The 20,164-nt window shown below is 38.5% G+C and overlaps 1 protein-coding gene across 2 annotated transcripts in view; it reads right to left on the reverse strand.

The window, feature by feature from the left end:
• LOC122995088 (rho guanine nucleotide exchange factor 12-like) overlaps positions 1-20,164 on the reverse strand; it is a 44,645-nt gene that overhangs the window by 18,047 nt on the left and 6,434 nt on the right. For both annotated transcript variants that reach the window (XM_044370084.1, XM_044370083.1), the window contains 11 exons: positions 12,942-13,033; positions 10,159-10,257; positions 10,016-10,065; positions 8,990-9,047; positions 8,028-8,236; positions 5,789-5,866; positions 5,130-5,246; positions 3,311-3,406; positions 2,065-2,190; positions 1,351-1,449; positions 852-962 (listed from right to left, as the gene is read on the reverse strand). In XM_044370084.1, the coding sequence (XP_044226019.1) occupies positions 852-962; positions 1,351-1,449; positions 2,065-2,190; positions 3,311-3,406; positions 5,130-5,246; positions 5,789-5,866; positions 8,028-8,236; positions 8,990-9,047; positions 10,016-10,065; positions 10,159-10,257; positions 12,942-13,033 (1,135 nt within the window). The remainder of the gene's footprint in view (positions 1-851; positions 963-1,350; positions 1,450-2,064; positions 2,191-3,310; positions 3,407-5,129; positions 5,247-5,788; positions 5,867-8,027; positions 8,237-8,989; positions 9,048-10,015; positions 10,066-10,158; positions 10,258-12,941; positions 13,034-20,164) is intronic.

Genomic DNA, 20,164 nt, shown 5'->3' on the forward strand with positions numbered 1-20,164 from the left:
CAATATATCATCTCATCAGAAAATCACACTTTTTTCACATCAGTGGGGGTGTTCCACAAGGCTCGATCACTGGCCCACTTACATTTATATTAAAATAGTTATTAATGACATCTTGTCAAGGGCTGTTCTCCAAAACAAGCTCAGGACCATTTTTAGATTTACCCATTAACTAATTAATCAGCACCTATAATTGATTAATTAATTTAGTAATTTTTTTAAGCAAAAATGCCAAATGTTTGCTGACTGCAGCTTCTAAAATGTTAGAATTTGATGCGTTTCTTTGTCATATACATGACATCTTTCATATGATATGTGAAGACATCAGGCTGTATGGAAATATAGTAAAGAGATTCATTGTTTAATCTTATTATAATCATGAAAACAATCATTAGCTGCAGTCCAACTACTAACGACACAATTTGCACACTACACGGTACACAGATAGAACTTAAAAATGAATGATTAATGACATACGTGTCAACATTTTTGTATTGACATGCTGCCCTTCCCATTTGAAGCTGCTTTATATTTTATTTCCAAAAATAAATGACTGGAACCAATCCCAGCTGACACCAGTCAACCGCAGGCCTGACTCATAGAGACAGACAACGATTCAGACTCATTTTCATACGGGGAGAATTTAGAGTCGCCAATTAACCTCTCCTGCATGTCTGCATGCCTTTGGTCTGTGGGAGGAAACCCACGCAGGCAGTAAGTCTTATTCAGCACAGTCTTAATCTTTAAGTCATTTACAAGTTTGATACACTGGAACAATGAAGTTTACCCTGTTTAAGTACTATCACATAGTATAAATATATGATATTTGCAGTTTTGTGTGTTTGCATATTTACCAGAGGCGCTGGGTCAAACTGTGACACAACATGATGGAGGAAGACAGCGAGGTGAGCCGGCCGAGACTTCAGCAAGTCTAAACTCTGGAAACAGCTGCACTGTCCGTTAATCTGACAGAGAGGCAGAGAGATCAGTTCATTAGACTGTGTGAAAAGACAGTCAACCAACAAATTCATCAGCAGCGTTATGAAAATAATGATGTATCAAAATGAACAACAAATTTCAATATGAATTTAAAAACCAAAAAAAAAAAAATCTAGTTCCTTAACTTTCAATTTAACAACAAACTGTTTGAGAAACTTTACATCAGCAGTCCAAATTTAATGAAACATGGAGCCCTCAGAGCCCAGAGGTGACTGCATCGTTCATTCATAGCAAAATGTTTCGTGTTTCCTTACTTTCAAATGCAAGCGTTCATTTAGATCATGATACAGTAGCACCCAATCAGCTTCCTGTCCAAATAGTCCGTCGGTAGCTTTGGAACATTTCTTGAAATACCTGCTCTTGTTGAGAGTCAAAGTAGTCATCTTCTGCTCCAATGATCTGGGGGTGGAGGAGGTAGGGAGGGCAACCCACAATGCACTGGGCGCTGGAGTCCTGAGTGATACAATAAGAGTACATTCAAAGTTAAATGCACTGATATATGAAAAGAGTTTCACATTAATAGGCAGCTGTGTTCATAGGCATATACTCAAAAGATATTTTTCCAAACCATTCGCTAAACCACCTCCCCCGAAAAGTGACTGTCCAAACTACAGCTTAGCAACCGTATCTAGGCACAGAAAACCTGTCCAGCTTTTGGATTTAGTGCGACCTATACATTTATGGCTTATTTTTGCCTTTCAAAAACACAAGAGAAAGAATGTAAGAAATACATTAAACAGTGTGTTCATCTGCTATATTTGCAGCTCTGTCCTTCTCTTTTTTGGATCTTGAGAAGTTTGCACAACCTCAACCGCTGCCAAACTCGTTATCCGAGGCAAAACGGAAAGCATGACAGACATAGCAACAGTAACTAGAGGGTGCAGGGCTCAGCTAAAGGTCAGTTGGTCAATAATGTACTCAGCAACTGATAATTAGCTGTCACCAATATGCGCCCACATGTATTCCACTGAAATTTTTGTTCCAGCTTGAAAAGGTCCTTAAAATGACTTCACGGTTATGATATTACAAAACCAAAAGAGTGTGTGGGTGTGTGTGAGCGTATCTAACAGAGTCAGGGGTGTCCTCAGTGTCAGGCGACGAGCAGGAGTTGAGGCCGTCTCTGTGGCTGATGTTTGGGCTCTGACAGGGCGTCTCTCTTTTGCCAGGACTGTCTGGGAGGGGACTGCTGCACATCTAATACAAACACAGACAGAAACATACACACACATACAGTAACCATTAATACACACATGAAGCAACACAGCATTTAAGCCAAATTAGTTGTTTAGTCTGGTGCTGATAATGGAAAACCCCCTGAGATTGGAACGTAGGACCATTTCATCTCTATTTATAGAAGCTGTGATAAAAAGATTGTTATTACAAAGGAGTCTGTGTAAGCAGTATTTTCAGACGGACTTCCTGTTATTTAACATTAGACTGTAGGTGTTCCTACAATAAATTATTAAAGGATGGGTTCACAGTTTTTCAAGTCTGTCTTAAAACAATAGCCAAGTGCCCAAATGAGCATTTAAGCAGGTTTTTCTTGCTGTAATTATTCCACTTGTTCATACTGACCATTAGAAGATCCCTTTATAATGCACTTACAATGTAAGTGATGGGAAAGAAAATCCACAGTCCTCCTTCTGTGCAAAAATGTATTTATAAGTTTATCTGAAGCTAATCTGAAGCTTCTGAAGCTGAGTCAAATCAAGTAGATATCTTTCAACGTTACAGTCTTTTTAGTGCCAGAGTCGCTCTTTTTGTTACTATATTTCCACCTGCAGCTCATCAGGGAAACACTGTCCGAGGAAACAGAAAGAGGGACTAACTCAGACTGCTGAAGCCTCATATAAGCTTCAGATAAACTTTTAAATGCATTTTTGCACTAAATGCAGTGGATTTTGTCCCCCATCACTTGCATTGACAGCACATTTGAAGGGGATCTTTTAATAGCCAGTATGAACGAGAGGAATGATTACAATGAGGAAAACCTCTTTCAGTGTTCATTTGGGCACCTGACTGTTGTTTTAAGACAGACTTTAAAAATTGTGAACCTGTCCTTTAATTACACTGCCTGGTCAACAGTAGCACCTAGTGTTTGGCAAATCCGTGTTTTTCATTTTAAAACACTTGAAACATAATCCAATATGAAATGTTTACACAAAAGCAGCAAAAAAATATTGTTAGCATTGAAGCTGAGTTTTTTGTTTTTTTTTAATGGAGCATCTGTCTAGGCTTCCACCTAAAAAATTACTAACTAACTCTTCATTATTTGTTTGATCAGTCGAATGCTGTGATCTGTCATTATACCCACAGAGTTGTTGTTCCATGAGTACGCTGTCTGATCCCTCAGGGGAGACGTACTGTCCCCCTCCTCAGTCTCACCGCTCCTGGTCCCTGTGGCTCCATCCTGAAAAACATTTGTTCACTCTCTTATCAGTAACAATTAACAAAGGTCGTGTAGACTAAAGTGTCTGCAGTGACCTGTTTTAATCTGAAGTCTGTGGGAGAGACAGGCGAGTCGAAGCTTAATTCGTACTTCAGAGAAAAAGTGTCGTCCAGCTTGTCACAGCATTTAAACGACATGAAAGAGGATAAGTTTTGATGTCAAGTTCACACATTTTTGAGGGGCGGTGATGGGTGTCGATGCACCTGCTCTTTCTTGTACGTCAGATGCTGTTATACAGTATGCGTTGAGCAGCCGTGATTGGATGTGGATGGTTTTGTTGAGAAAAAACCTACCTACATGCATGGATGGATGAGGTTCTGCAGTAATATTTGAGCTACATCAACTTCTCTTATGTGTCTGACAAGCCAGGATTTCTCCTTGTGTCATCTTTCAAAGGGACTGTGACAAACTCTTCTGTTACTGGCAGTAAACTAAAATCAAAGGTAGTATGCTGAGGCAATTTCCTGAGCCAAATTATTTTCCCACCACCAATAAAAATCACAAACACAGGTGTCCTGATAGACGAATGCTTAAGATGCATACCACATAACCGCAACTTCCCTGATAGAGCCAAAGACCTTTGCTACATGTTGCATCTCTCTGCCTTTGTACTGTCTGCTGTCTATTAAAAGGCAAAAATGCCACAAGAAATATCTTTTTTTTTCTCTAGTTTATCTTTATTGTACTATGGATGTGAGCAAAATCACTTAATCACTACTCCCTATAAAACTGACACTCAATAGTTTACTCTATAGTGAGCAGTAAATTTAGATTTCTAACACTTTCGCACATTAATCATCATTATTTTGCAAACTGTAGCTACAAGTAATGGACAGAGAGTGTGTCGCTAACAGGGATTCTGAATAGCAATGACAAAACCAGCATCTAATGGGTGTGAAGGGACAAGTATGTTTACATGTTGTTTAAAGAGCTGCAGATGAGCAGCTAATTAGCTATCTAGCCTGCTAAGTGATGTTAGCGGTGTGCTTTTCCCCGGGGAATGTTTGTTTGGTGGCTCGTTCAACAAGCTAAGCTGCAGGACAAGACGTGTGTTTTTAAGTTAAGATAAGAAGGAGGCTTTAACTGGGAAGCTAATGTAGGTTGTTGTTCAGATTCTGTGGGTCTCGTGTTGTGTAGCAGGATGCAATCAGGCTCAGTGTGACGTCTGTTCTGCCTATGATAGAACACCATGTTATTGCTTTATGTAAAGATGTTACTGGCTGTATGGAAACAAGGTCTTCAGCTACGTAGTCGGATAACTAATGGTATTCAGCCAAATTAATCTAAAACACAAACTTTCTCAAAGGAGAACACAAGTGGTTAACAGAGCAGATATGTTGTCACTCAGGGACCGAGTGTGACTGGGAGATACAATCTGCCCTCTCATTCTCTCTGAAAATGTCCTCCTCTTCCAAAATATCTGAAAGCCTTTTCACAGCGGATTTGTCACAATAGGAAAAACAGAGGAGTGACTGATTTCATTAACGAGTGTCTCAGTAAGCTGTGACAGTGACACTGCTTCAGGGAATTCAGCCATAATTCATTTAATTACTCACATCTGTTTTTTTACTGTCAAAGTGTCTGCTGTTTGGAGCGTTATGGTTTTCTATAGCAGCATACGTAGTCGCTAAAATATACATACAGAGCATGTCTTTAGAAATCAGTTTGTGTGTTTGTACAGCACCTGTAATGCTGCTGCTCTGATGAGCTGCTCCTGCAGCAGTGAAATGTGCTTCTTTGCTTCCTGGATCTCCTTCAGTAGTTTAGGTCGGGGGGTTCTGCTGTAATCCTCCTCCTTTGCCTTTACACGTATAAATCCCAATGTGTCCGGTGTTTTAGAAATAAGCCACAAATGAAAAAGGAAAGTTTAAAGACATTCTTGTTGAATGGACATGGGTCAAGTGCATATAAATAACTGATTGAAACCTTGACACAAAGAGGCCAAGCCACAATCAACACACTCAAGAGTCCTTCATAATCACAGTTAAAGTAATAATCTCGAAGATTTTCATTTAAATAAATGCTGTTAAATCACTATCTCTGGCCGAATGATGGTGATTGAGCCTATGGCCTGCTGATGAAAGCCCTAGCATTTATGGTATTACGAACTGGGTGTCGGCGGCGACATTCCCCGGAAAAATCACGAGCGGCGCACAGTTAGAGACGCATTTTCCATCATCCAGCAGTGGTTGGTCCACTAGAGAGGGTAGGTGGAGCTAACGCAACAGAGGTCCAAACACACACATCTGCAATTACCGTTTATCGTCATAGGTACCACCAAGATTGTTACTTTAAAGAAAATACAATAATTAATATCACAATCTCATGGTATCATGCACACACCTGTAACTCCTGTTGCTCCTTGGTTAGCATCTTTTGCAGGCTGTCGACTTTCTGGCTGTGTGTGACTTTGTTCTCATCCTAAAAGAGGAGATAAAGAGGAAGCACAGAGCTAATATGGTTGGTGATACACTAAAAAAACACGTCATTACACAACACGTGATCATTCCTGTAACACACAAATGTGACTGAAGGCGCCAGAAGTTTGAAGACAGTTTTAGGTCTTCACAGAGAGAAGTGATACAGATCATGCTAAAAGTGAAAAAGAAAAAAGGGGAACATGAGGTCAATCATAAATAAATACAGTATATGAGTCACATACTAAATTCACATGCTCCCAATTCAAGTACTAGAACTGAAAGAGGAAGAAAAATAGTTTTGTCGATGATTCTAACAAGAAACAATTGATTCACAGGCATACCAGATTATATGAAACTATAGTTTCTAGTTTGACACATTCAGTGTTAAAAAGAGGACAAATTGTTGACACAGTGGGGCATGTTTTGGTAAAATCTGGCAGTAATGGACTGAAATGATGGGGATAATTAAAAAGAATTAGCTGAATGAGTTGTACAAGCCAGATAAACCAATGATATCATGAACTGTATCACAGCTACAAATAACATCATTTCAGAGCATTAAAGTTTTGGTTCAACATTGAGATCCAGCAGATTCCACAAAAAACACATATTAACCTGAGAATACGGCTCCTGCACAGTAGTCCAGGTCCGATATCATTTAAAAATAAGGAAACATCTCTCCTACACCTTAAAATTGGTTCATTTACAGTATTTAATTTGTAAAGAATGCTAAAAAAAAATGAACAAATACATGTCCATATGTTAATAATGATGATTAAGTTTGAAATTCATTATGGATTTTTATATTTCTGTATTATAAAAGCAGTAATGTAATGCTGGGTGATTGCCTCATTAGTAGCAACTAGGGATGTGCAGAGAGCCCAGTATTTGTATTTGTCGAGGCAGCAAATGTATTTGTATTCAAATAAAAGTGGAAATAGGTGTAAGAATTCTGTTTTTGTTTTTTTACACTTTTAATTTTAGGATATTAAAGTGTTTAAATAAGTGTTTATGAATAAACTACCTTATGAAGGAGGTCCCCACACCGGGTCTTGAACCTGGAGTCTCCCAGATCAGAGACGACTGCGCTGACTACTGAGATAAAACTTTACTCATCGCCTCATTGCAGACAGACCTCTATCTATTTATACACCCATAACACAGAGACACCACAGTCTGTGACGTGTAGGGAAAAACTTCAAAAGTGATTCTTGCTTTGCACTTTTCATTTCCTATTTTTTACAATGTAACTTTGTGGAAAGGAGAAGGGGAACAGCAGGTTATGGAGAGTCCCTTATAAGCACTTTGCGTGTGTCAGTAGCTCAGCTGTATCTCTGGGGAACACCCCAAACTCCGGGACTGATGTCCAAATAAGGAAATGTGTGTCATGCAGGAGGTTTTTGTGATTGCCCTCATTGAGACGTGCTGATACACATAACAGTAGAGCGGAGGAGAGAGCTAGTGATGGAACCGACCTGCATGCTGTTATTTGACATGTTGTTGTTTTTTCTTCCTGAAAACAAATAATTTTTAAAATATTTGTATGAAATAAATGTTCGTAAAAAACCCACTATTTTTCCTTTGCCGTATAACATATTTGTACTCAGGCACACCCCTAGTATCAACTTATAGACTTGATATCCTGTTGATTATTTGGGCTGCATTATCTATCCAGAATGTAAAGAAGAGTTTTACCTAAACAAAATAAAGAGGCTTCACTTGAAAACAACTTCTGGCTCAGTTTGTACAAACATTACATGAGAGGAAAACATAAATCCTGAGCTCCGTCAGATCTGTAGGGACATTTTTTTATTATGAGTAATAGTCCAAAACATGAATCAAAATATTTTCTTTATTACGTCTGTCAGTATTTTCTTGAAATCATGTGACTGTGATGGATTCTGACACTATTTTTTGAGGGTTTGAGAAAGTTTAGGTTTATTTTACCAACAAAATCAGATGTTGATTGTTCGTTTCTCACACATGACCTGTCTTACATATTCAGTGAGACAACTTTGCATCAGATCTCATCAGGAATTCTTGACACAGGAGGTTTTGTATTCATCTGCACACTGCCTCAACCTGTTAGTGTGAGCTAAATGTTGTGTGGTGAAGTGTAGCTTTAATTCCATCCTTTACGCACGCCTTTTTCTCTTCCTTACCCCATCAGGCGGAGGGGAGGCGATGTGCTCCTGGGGGCCGCAGGACGTGCTGCTGCGTTGCTCTCTGCCCGGCAGTGCAGGTGAGTGGGGCACGGAGAGAGAGGAGAGAGAGCTGACCTCTCCCCCTTCCTCCTTCTCTTCTTCCTCCAGAGGGATATGAGGAAGCCCAGGAGGCCTGCCCAGCACTGTCAGGGCTACATAGGATCCAGCTGGAAGAGAAAGAAGAATATTGACACAAAAATAAATTCATCTAAGCCGCCGTGTAGATCACCGAATCCTCCTCAAGAAGAGACAGAGCTCTGTTCAGAGCTGCAATGAGTTTTATAGACCCAACAACTAATTGATTAATGAAGAAAATAATCATCTGATTAGTCTGTAATGAAAATAATCATGAGTTACAGCCCTAGCTCTGTTTAAAGAAATTTGACCACATTCAATGAACAATCAGTAATTTTGCCTGGCTAAACCAAACACTGTAATACCATTACGCTGATATATTATGTCATGATTTATGTGTCTGGTCCAGACTGAGTTCAGGGGCTGCAGTACCTCGAACTGCCAGTAGATGCTGTCTCCAAGAAAACTCTAAGTAAAAGAAACCCTATTTTTGCAATATTTTGACTTTTTTTTTTCCTTTTCCAGTGTTTCCACTCCAGTTTTTTATTCACAAATTGAAAATATTCTTGAAAACAGCTGGATGGAAACACATTTACTGTCACTAGAAATACAACCAATACAACCAGTAATACAACCAGATCCAGGTTTTATGTCCATCATGTTTTGCTACAGTCTTTGTCCCTCACACAGAGTGATTATTAACCCCAATAAAGCTTGCTTCAGCCTGATCACTAACTTGGTAACACTACATTCTTAACACAAATTATATTTCAATTATATTTCAAATAATTGAAATTTAAATGTGGTGCAGCATACTGAAGATGAAATAACAAATGCTTACTTACATTTTATCAGCTTTACGACCTCTATGTGGTTTGAATGTGTAACTAAGGTCCCATTAACCTGTCAGAAAACAAAAAAATATTAGGAGATTAGGACATCATTTTCTGGCCAGAACTTCATTTGTTGTCGTAGGTGTCACTTGAGAGTAATGTGGTATTTCATAAGAGTCAGTATTATGATCTCTGTTATTCCGCAGTTAAATGTTCCTGCCTGTTAGTTTTTAAACTTTCATATTTTATTATTTTACAGATAAATATGACGCTGTGGTATTGCCCCAGCTGATTACTGCATCAGCTGCTTTAACCCCTAAAAGTCAGGGGCTGTATTCACAAAGGATCTCATCTTAATACTTACTCTCCCACGTTCTCCTAAATGCCACTTAAAGTTCCTCTCTGAGGGTTTCTTCTTAAGATCGATTCACAAAGCTGCTGAGAACAACTTTGATGAGGAACTGAGAAAACTCCTAAGCTAAGAGAAGAGGCGGGTTGACCTTGTGGCTTCAAGATTCATGAATAAACTTAATCATTATCTTCACAGTGATTGGTTCACTGGTGACTGAATGCACAGGGCCGTCTCTCGTGTAATCGTATTGATTTAATATTTTGGTACACTGATTGAATCCTTATTAACTCACCTGCCATCTATATACGCTTCAAAGTTCATTATCGTTTAATTTTTCCAAAATCCTGATGCAAGGAGGCTCATTACCTGCACTTTGTGAGTAGGTTTGGTGAGGAGTCCTCTAAAATGCTTTATCAATTATTCTTAGACCAAAAAATGTAGGAGTCCTGAAGTTAGTTTTAGGCCTAACTTGTTTTGTGAGTACGCCCCTGATCCGTTAAATCGGTATCAGCCCGTTATAAACCTTATTTAGCAGATTAGGTATCAGTCGGGCATGAGCAAAAGCTGACTTCATACAGTTTTTTTTAAGAGAGTACTGGAATCTGATTCATACTCATCATCTGCAGATGAGTATGCAGATGTTCAGTTACTGATCCTTGAAATAAGAAGGAAATAATATAGCTCACCTTAATGATCCTATCTCCTGTCTGGACACCTGCTCGCATTGCAGCTCCATCTATAATACAAAAGACAGGACACAGAGTCAGAGATGTTGCTTCTACAAGTGTGTGTGTGTGTGTGTGTGTGTGTGTGTGTAAGTGTGTCTTACCTTCCTTGACCAGCTGCACAAACACAGGGTTGTCTCCACTTACTGTCAGCCCGAAGCCATTTTCATCTCTCTGGATTATCACACAACGCTGGACAAGCCCTGTCATTTGCACACAAACAAACACACTGCATTAAATTACATGCTACCAATTACAATGATTAATGGACGTGACAACTTAATGGAATGATGTTTGTGCTTTTGGAAAAACAAAAAAATCCAAAGATTTTCAAATTAACATCCTAACTGTCTACCTTATTTCATGTACTACTGTACTACTGCGAGTAAAAAAAAGTAACTAATGTATGAAGTTTTTCCTCATGTTTTTTCAATATTTGCCCAAAATAAAGTCTGGCACAGATTGTCTGGTGTGGTCACTTGTGGGAAAAATTCTCCACACAGGAAGTGACAAATCAAGAGACTAAAACAGAAATGGTTTTAAATAGCAGCATGTCCTCTGTTCAACAAGAACCACACACACCAATGACAGATATGTTCCCTCTCTTCTCTCTTTAATGGCCTTTGTATGAAAAAAAAAAATCCTCAATAGAAACATTATAAAAAGTCCCAGAAACTTTCTCACTCACTGACTCACTGATTTTCTCACTCACTGACATGACAAAGCTGACACTGTTTGGTATACAGTCTTCTGTTATTTTAAATGGCATCGCCTGGCATTGCCTGGGAAAACAACAACCTGGTTTATTTTGATAAGCTTATAAATGAACAATGCTGAGGTAATGTTTGGAAGAAAATATGGTCTCAGTATCATTTATTAACAGAAACTGCATCTGTGAAAATGTTGTCTCCCCAACAATGGCTGCTCTTCTCTGCGCTGCTGGTGAAAGTGTGTAAATTTTCACTCTTGATTTGCTTTTTGTTCTGCAGAATTTGACAACGATGACCATGACTTCATCATTTGATAAATCAGGGAGTCTCACACACACATCTGAACTGGTTTGACACTTAAATAAAAGTTTCTGTGCTATTCTTAGTCAAGTCCAACATTTCTACAGCTCATTTAAAATATGGTGTTCCGCAAGGGTCTATGTTAGGTCCTCTAGTATTGTTTCTTTATATTCTTTTGTGTGGACATGGTAAATGTATATTTTTACAGATGGCACTCAGATTTACATAAACCAAAGGGAACCAAAGGGGCAACTACATGTGGCACCAAACTTGGGAAACCAAGAGCAGCACTGAACAGGACTTAATCAGGCGGTGTAACATGTGTTTGCCATCTGTACATCTGGGCTAGGTTAGACGCCCGGCTAAAGTGCATACTCTGTCCCACATGAATTAGATTCACAGACAGCAGACATTTTGTTTAGTTTTTGCAAGAAAAGCACAGGTGGAATTAATAACTAAACATGCTGAAAATGTTGACAAGTCCTGTTTCTTTCAGCCAAAATAAATCCTTCGATGACAATGTTTTTGTATCCTCTCATCAGAGTTTATCATGCCTTCATCTTTTCACTTTTAAATCAATGTAATGTATGTGATATTAATGATATGAATTATATTACATTACATGAATTTTAAAAATGTAATTTGTATTACACTGTTCATACATAACATTTGCCTTTACATAAAACTACATTAAATGCATTTAAAACACTTAAATGAGTTAAGAAATTATGTTTAAAAAAAATACAGTAAAAAGAGTAGAATAAACTAAATGTGTTTAATGTATTATTATTAATTTATTTTACTATTTTTATAAAATTATATAAAATCATTTAAGGTATAGTGAGAAACAATTTCAGGAAATTGGTTTCTCAATTTCTCAAGTGTCTCATCCTGTAACAGAAAATAGTGCATACTGTTTGATCAACAAGTGTATGTGCACGGTTTAAAATATTTACATTCTTTAAACCACCCGGTGTTATTTTCAATTAACTGGTAATAAAGTGACAATTTGGAAATCCAGCTTCAATATTCGATTAAAATGTTATGCAAAGGGCACAAAAAAATCAAATGACCATGTGCAAAGATCACAGCTAATAATATACATATAAAATCTTCCAGGTCCTCCTGATGTTGTGAAATCAAGCGCTCCATAAACTCAGCTGAGTAATTCATAGTCCTAAACTCCCACATCATCCTGAAATCTGCAAAGAATATCCGCTAGATGAAGAAAACTCCATTAGGGATGTTCTTCCTGTAGCCAGTGAGGAAGTTCAGTGACTCATTATCTGCCACCGTCTGGTTTTCCTTTTCCTTCTCCCACTTCAAAGACTTATCTGAGAGAGCTGAATGGATAATTGGTTGTCTTCTGGCCTCCATGAAGGAGCCTCAAGACTCCAGGGTGAGGAAAAGGCCAGGAAGGATTAATGTCAACCCTGCAACCCAGGCAACCATTTTAACAACTTTGTCTGTTCTCTCCCTCACCAGCCCCTGTGGTAATGACTAAAAGTAAAGACTTAATCAGATAAGACAAACCTCACATAAGAACAAGTCAAGGGTTTAAAATGTTGTTTAGCAAAGTTTATTCACTGAACTCCTCAAAGTTGTAATTTAATCTCAACTCAAAACATTCAAATTACACAAAATCACCACTTTGATTATAATGTGTTGCTGTGGAAGTCCAGATTAAAAAGTCATACTTTTATTCATCCGTAAAGCAAAACTAACAAAAAGACTTTGCTTCCCATTCTTAGCATATACAGTTGAACCTTCACACTGGATTTTAGCACTTTAAAACCACACAGTTTCACAGTAGAAATGTTGCAGCAATTAAGGAAACAATCAATCAAGAGGAAAAAGTATGCACCAAAATCTCTTACCTGTAGGGTCAAACTCATGTTTGAGGGAGACGGACGATTTGTCATTCTTAGGTTTCTTGTCTGTGGGGTCCTTGTTGAGAATGCTTGGGGTCCTAAAGAGACACGTAGCAAAATGAGAACACACATACCAAACATCAAAATAAATAAATAAATGCAAACTTTAAATTTAACTAAAATTATTAAAGCACCAAATAGCTTCCCCAAATCCCAAATTTCTTTCCTGGGTCACTGTTTATGGTTAGAACTGCATTAAAATTTTAAAAGAATATGAAAATCTGAGCCATTGTTGGGTGTTGTAATAACATCAAGGATTTCTAGTAATACCTGTACAGACATTTGAACAATATTATAAACCTGGTTAATGTTGATGACATGTCACAAACTGAGTGAGGTTGAATCAAGTTAAATGAAACTAAAATATTGTTATTTGTCTGTGTAAAGATCAAAACCCAGAACAAAGATATCACAAGTGAGGGGACTGAGACAGATGAGGAAAAGCATATAACTTGCAAAAGTATAAATATAGACCACATCAGTCAGCTGTGGGTGGAGGTGTTGAGGGTGGGAGGAAAGTCTACTTCCTGTGGGTAAGACAATTCATGTACTTGTTAGTACTGCCAGTGCCATACTTTTTCTTTTTTTCATTAAGGGAAGTTTCACTGAAAGAAAACCTCTCTTTTACATGAATGCCCTGATCACATTCGCACTTGGAAGCTGCCCAGTACAACCACAGTCTGATCTACCAGCCACTGAGCAGGTGTGGTTGAAGGCCTTGCTCGAGGGCACCTTAGTGGTGGTAATGAGGGAGGGGCAAGCGCTGCTCTTTCACTTTCCCCACCAAGATTTATGCTGCCGGTCTGCTGGTCACAACCTCAGTGGCAACACATTTACAATCGGTTTCCATGTTTCATAAAGTAAACAATAACTCCACAACATATATTTCAATCTTTCCTCAGGTGGACAACACAGCAAGTCAGTCACACAGCAAATTAAACAACAAAGTACCTTGTTGGTCCATGCACTTCAGATACATAAAAGCGTTTTCTGATCTGACAATAATAATCAGCAGGACGAAATAATTTGTCTGTGCCTTCCAAAACTAATCACTGTTGAAAAATGAATCTGTTTTATAATGGTTTAAGCCTGGTTAGGTTTAGGGAAACATTGTGGTTTAACAAGTTCTGAACACAACACTGACATATATCTAAAGTTTATATGTTGAACTTGTTGGCAAACAGTTGCTTATTTCCACATCCAGCAGTTATGGAGCAACATTGTCATTCATTTTGAGTTGTGTTTCTGTCCACCTGGTGAATGTTAGTCACTCTCTTTTAGCTCTGTTTATGCTCTCTACCAACTCCTGAGGGAAATGTCTGGCCGGTTACCAAATGCTCCACTATGTTCACCAGCAAGTCGCTAACTTTGTCTGTTTGCTGTTTGGTGTTGAGCAGGTAGTGTACAGTGGGATTTTAGAGCTTTTTCTCTGAAAACAGCTGCCTGCTGCAGCCGAAAACGACGCTATGAGAAGGGCTGCGAGTGAACTAACACAGTGAAGTTGCAGCCGGACATCTTAACGATGAGCTGAAACTCGTTATAAAGCTCCGTAAAGCTGCAGAGTCGCTGATAATTCTCTGTAGGTTCATCACTACGAGCCACGCCTCTGACATTACATGTTGTCATTTGATACACTGTTATTATAAAAAAAATATTGATTATATCTCCTTTAAGGTTGGGGACCTTTGTCATAATGGTTACAATAATAAACACATGGTGAAGGTTAGGGGACGATGGTGATCATGGCTTAAAAAACACAATGTTGACTCGCAGTTTGAAACGAACAGCAATCTCCAATGTTTTGTAGAACCGTCCATCCACTCTAGATTATGTCGCTCTATAATAAGGGTCACCTGATTTCTTTGTTTGCTCCAATCATAAGTGCTACGGATGCTAGAAGGTTTTGTGACTTGCACGTTAACATATGACGTTATGGGGCACTCGCTGAAATGACTGATTATGTTGTTTTTCTTGCTCAGGCAACAGCATTCTTTTCCTCTCAGACAGCATACAGACGCCATCAGTCTATGAGCTGATAGAGCGGATCCACTGACAAACACTTGATGTCTAATTTTAAATATAATGCCAATAACAAGATCTCAGCAAGCTTCATGTACGCCCTCCTTCTTGGTACTTATTCAAGTGATTTATTATGGATATCCCTCCTGGGAGATGGACTTCATGGTGGTAGTTCATATATAAATAGCAGAGGTTCCTTCTCCTTGTCCCCCATGCAGCTCCTCCTACTTGTTCCGCAAGAGGGGGTTTGTTTGTACTGCCGTTCCTCCCTTGGACAATGGGGGCCCTGGGCTTTTAACAATGGCTCCCACGTCAGAGCCTACTTACTATACTGTGGCTGTGTGGGACAGATTCCCGGAAACGGAGACTAGGGTTTTTGGCTCGGCTCCAGTTTCCTGAATGTGGGAGAAGGCTGGGAAAGAAACGGAGGAGGGCGACGGGTCGGAGGAGGCGCACAAGGAAGACAGAAGACAGGGCCGAGGGAATTTTAACTTAGCTCACAGTGTGTGAACCATCCTATCTAAACTCATAATTTTACTGCAAAAAAATATATATATAATAAATTAAATCCTGGACTATCAGATTCATGCAAGAACCAGGATTTTTTCTTTTGTGTCAAGCTGTTAGAAGACTAAACAACTGAAACTGATTCCACTCTCCTAGACGCAACAAAACTGTCACAATTACAGGAAAAAAGGGGGAAATGGTGTCACATCGGAGAGCATTGCAGTTGTAACCTTGTCTTTTTCTCTAAACATTGGAAAGCCCACTTACGGAGCCTTGGAGGAGATAAGCAGTTGATAAGACGTCATTGCTGGACAAGAGGGAAGAATTCAGGCTTCAGAGAACAATTATGTTAAAGACCACAACAAAACTAGTTCATAGCTCAACACAGCTAGCTTTTGCCTAGACTAGACCTGCAACAATTAGTCAATTAATTCATTAGTTGATCAACAGACAATTAATCAGCAACTATTTTGATGATCAGTTAATTGTTTTGAGTCCTTTTTTACGAAAAAACGCCCAAATTCTGTGTGAATATGTGAATATTTTCTGGTTTCTTTATGCTCCTGTGACAGTAAACTGAATATTTTTGTGTTATGGACTGTTGATCGGGACAAAACAGGACATTTGAAGTTGCATCTTCGGCTTTTGGAAACAGTGATGGGCAATTTTCACCATTTTCTGACATTTTACAGACCAAAGACTTATCAATAATGAAAACAATTGTTAGTTGCAGCCCTAAATAAATGTTTTAATTTATATAAGAAATCAATGACAATCTCCATAAATAGGTTAAACTGATTACTGCAGGATCTTTGGCAATTTCTTGTTACTTATCAGTTGTCACATACGCCAAATGCTGCATGCAGAGATATGGCCTGTCTCTGTAGAGTTCATTACAATTTGATGCATTTGTTCTGTCCAGTACTTTTGAGGCACTAAAGGTTAAAAAAAAAATTCAACAACTCAGGTTCACAAACAAAAAAAGTGTTCATGTCCACGTGAAAAGTTTACTGGCACCACGATAAAAGGGAATCATTAATTAGCTTATTGTGTTAGTGCCGCTTGTCTGGGTTACATGTCTGCTGGCTAATTTGTTCACTTTCTTTACTTGCCTAGTGCACAGTTATCAGAAGAGGAAAAAAAAACATGCAGCAGTCCACTTATGTCTTGGATGCCAAAAATACCAGACAATTCCTCTGGGATGATAACAGCAAAGGACTCAACTCCAGAGAGCAGCTAATGTTTTAAAGCTAAAGTAAGAGGCTAAAACCCTAAAAACAGTAGTTTTATACTTATTATGAATGCAGCAAGATATTCCCATGTTCTTTAAAAAGTAGGAACATGTCACCGAGTGCAACACTTTGGCTGACTGATTTGTTTTTAATAGATTTTTTTTAAGCTATATCAAGTTTTGACTACAAAGATAATACTTGTTTTTAGGACAACTTCACCAGACTAAACCTATAAATCAATCACTTCACTGGTTAATGATGAGAGCTTTCCAGAAAGAATATTTTCATGTCTGTTCCAGTAATTAGTCATCACGTATTTGCATCTGACATCACTTGGCTCCCGCCACTGTGTAACCACAAACATCCAAATTCAATATAAGCTTGTTAACTCCCAGGAACGATCTGATAGAGAGGCTCAGTGTAGGCTGTCCAAACACAACGTGGATGAAAACTTACAGTAAATCCTTACACAAACTAGATTTTATTCAACCTATACCAACTGAAACATATCTTTACTTCCATCACCACTCAGACTCCACGGTCACATTCAGCTAGCAGAGTTACATCGCTGGTGTATAGAGGAATTAGTCATATAAATAAATCTTACAACATATATTTTCCCAGACTTGATGATGTGTTGGTAAGGTCTTTAAGCTCATAAATCATTATTATATCAATGACTTGACAACACGTAATTTTAATCTTGAAGGCTGTATCCCCTTGGAGGACCATTTTGTGGACTGATTTATTCAAGAACAATGTAAATATTGTACTGTATGTTCATTATCCAACAGTGTTTAGTCTGAGAACCGTTTAAAGTCTGAGCTAGAGTCATACATCTGTAAATAACTGTAATTATTACATCTCGGCATGAATGGCTGATCATTGCACAGCTAATCTGCCAAAGAATGACTTGTCTTTGGTCACTTGAAGCTTTGTTTGTCTTTCATGATGAGTAAGTCCAAATCAATTCAGAAGAAATAATAAACAATTCAAGCAACAGACACATTTTAAGACGTGCCAGCAGCTAGCAGTCAGTCCACCACTTTGAGCCAGACTGAAACAATTATTCAATTGATTGCCATTAAATTGTGACGCTGACATATACAAATATACAAACATTATAAAAGATATTAACTTATTTTTGTATTCAGTCATCAGCTGTCCAATAAATCTGTGTTTCGCAATGATCTGTGCTTCCACAGGCAGCAGCTAACATACTCAGATGAAGTGATTTAGAAGAATAGATTAAAGGTGCAGTATGTAGAATTTAGTGGCTTCTAGCAGAACAGACTTTGCAGAAATGTAATATAATATTTATAAGTATGTGTTAATTAGCGTATAATCACCTGAAAATAAAAACCATTGTGTTTTCGTTAGCTTAGCACTTTATATATACATAGGGAGCGGGTCCTCTTCCACAGATCCCGCCATGTTGCACCGCCATGTTTCTACAGTAGCCCAGAGTGGACAAACCAAACATCAGCTCTGTTTTTAGCAAGTTTTACGGCCAACATACGTTCTCCTACACGTTTGGAAGAGGAGGGGTATTCAGTTGGTTGCAGTCTGCAACCTCACCACTAGATGCCACTAAATCCTACACACTGGTCCTTTAAATTGAAAACTCAGATAAGTTGGATGTTTCTCACATTAAAAAAAATTACAGTGGGAATATTATTAAACCAAAAAGCAGGGCAAGCTTCCTGTGAATGAAATGTCAAATGACTTTCAGATGGACAGACATCGCAGCTGGCAAACATGTATGTTAGTATATGTCAATTCAAATACAAAACGTCAGTTTTTAATCCAAATAATTCATCCAAAGGTGGAAAATCTGCATGTTTACATTATGTTTGCTTGCTGAGACATCATACCCTTTCAAAAGCGTGCTACTGCACTGACAAACATAATCCATTGTTTTACTAATTACATGTTATTTGTTAGGCGCTGCTTTTGTCCAAAGTTTTAAATTGCATGATAGTAACTTTGAATAACCTGATTTTGATTATGATGGCACTGTATGTATTTATGAGGCCACACTGTGCATACCTTTGGTTGCACTGAAAAGGCAAAGAGAGCCTCTGGCTGAATGGACGGCAACATCCAACTTTTGAATCTGTTCTATAGGATTTACATTCTTCAAATGGAGTGATGGTAAAGCCTGCACAGTTCACAGCATGTAGATTAGGTTCTTAATTTATCAGTAATAATATTGGAGGGTTATATTAGATGCAGAAGCACGAAAGTGGGGTCTGTCTGGTCGGTTCTGTCACCAGCGTCTGTGTCAGTCAGGAAGAGCTGGTGGCCTAGTGGGCCTGACAGACATTATTTAACAGTGATGTCACCCCTTCCCGTCAGGGCCTGGGGCAGGGGGTGGAGGGGGTGTAGGGGGGGAGTGGGGGGGGGGGGGGTGGGAGGTCGGCGGGTGGGAAAACACACAGATCAGCAAAACTGTGTGACAAAGAGCAAAAAGAGCTGGTGCACAGCAGGCAGGCATTCAGGTTTATCCTACGTCCTAGATCAAAGCACTGTTCTTACACTGGCCTAGAACATGAATCACCTATTTTGATAATCAATTAATCATTTAAGTCAATTATCAAGCAAAAATGCCAAACATCCAGCTGCTCAAATTGTCTTACTTTATATTAAATTGAATATCTTTGGACTGTTGATCGGACTAAATAAGACATTTGATGACATCACCTTGGACAGTAGGAAACTGTGACGGACATTTTTCACTATTTCCTGATGTTTTGTAGACTTAACAATTAACCCAGAAGATCAATCAATACTAAAAATAACCATTAGTTGCCTTGCATACAAATAAATAAACAAACACATGAGTCTGGCAGGTTTGGTCATATTTAAACTGAAGAAAACAGCTGAGAGAAAATCCAAAAACTCTCAGAAAAGTTATTGATATTGCCTGATCGGCTTGAAGATGTAAAGTACGCATCAAACAAACTATGTCATATATGTCATAGACCGTGTTTAAAGGAGAAAATGTTTACATCTGTTCTAAATGGCCACAGGAAAAGTCTTCAACTGCCTCTCTGATCTCTCTACAGAAACTCTGTGGGTCAGATTTACATGTATTTGCATCTGCGTGTGTTTAGCTCCTGATTTACTGGGACAGCAGCTCATTATGCAGTCAGCTCCCGGACATCCTGCGAGGGAAGGAGAGCTCAGTAAACACAGTTCAGATGTGTGATTTCTAACTTCATCAGCTCCATATAAGAGACTATTACTTACTCAAAAATGTATTTCGTATTCATAAAGGTTAGAATATTATCATCTATATGTCAAATTATTAATGTAGTAGGCGGTACTAAACACGTTAATGGGAGATAAAAATGGAGATGGAGTGACATCGAGACAAATCAAAGATGCACAAAACTGTTTTTACAACGC

Source organism: Thunnus albacares, chromosome 13, assembly GCF_914725855.1.
Source record: "Thunnus albacares chromosome 13, fThuAlb1.1, whole genome shotgun sequence".
Taxonomy (NCBI): domain Eukaryota; kingdom Metazoa; phylum Chordata; class Actinopteri; order Scombriformes; family Scombridae; genus Thunnus; species Thunnus albacares.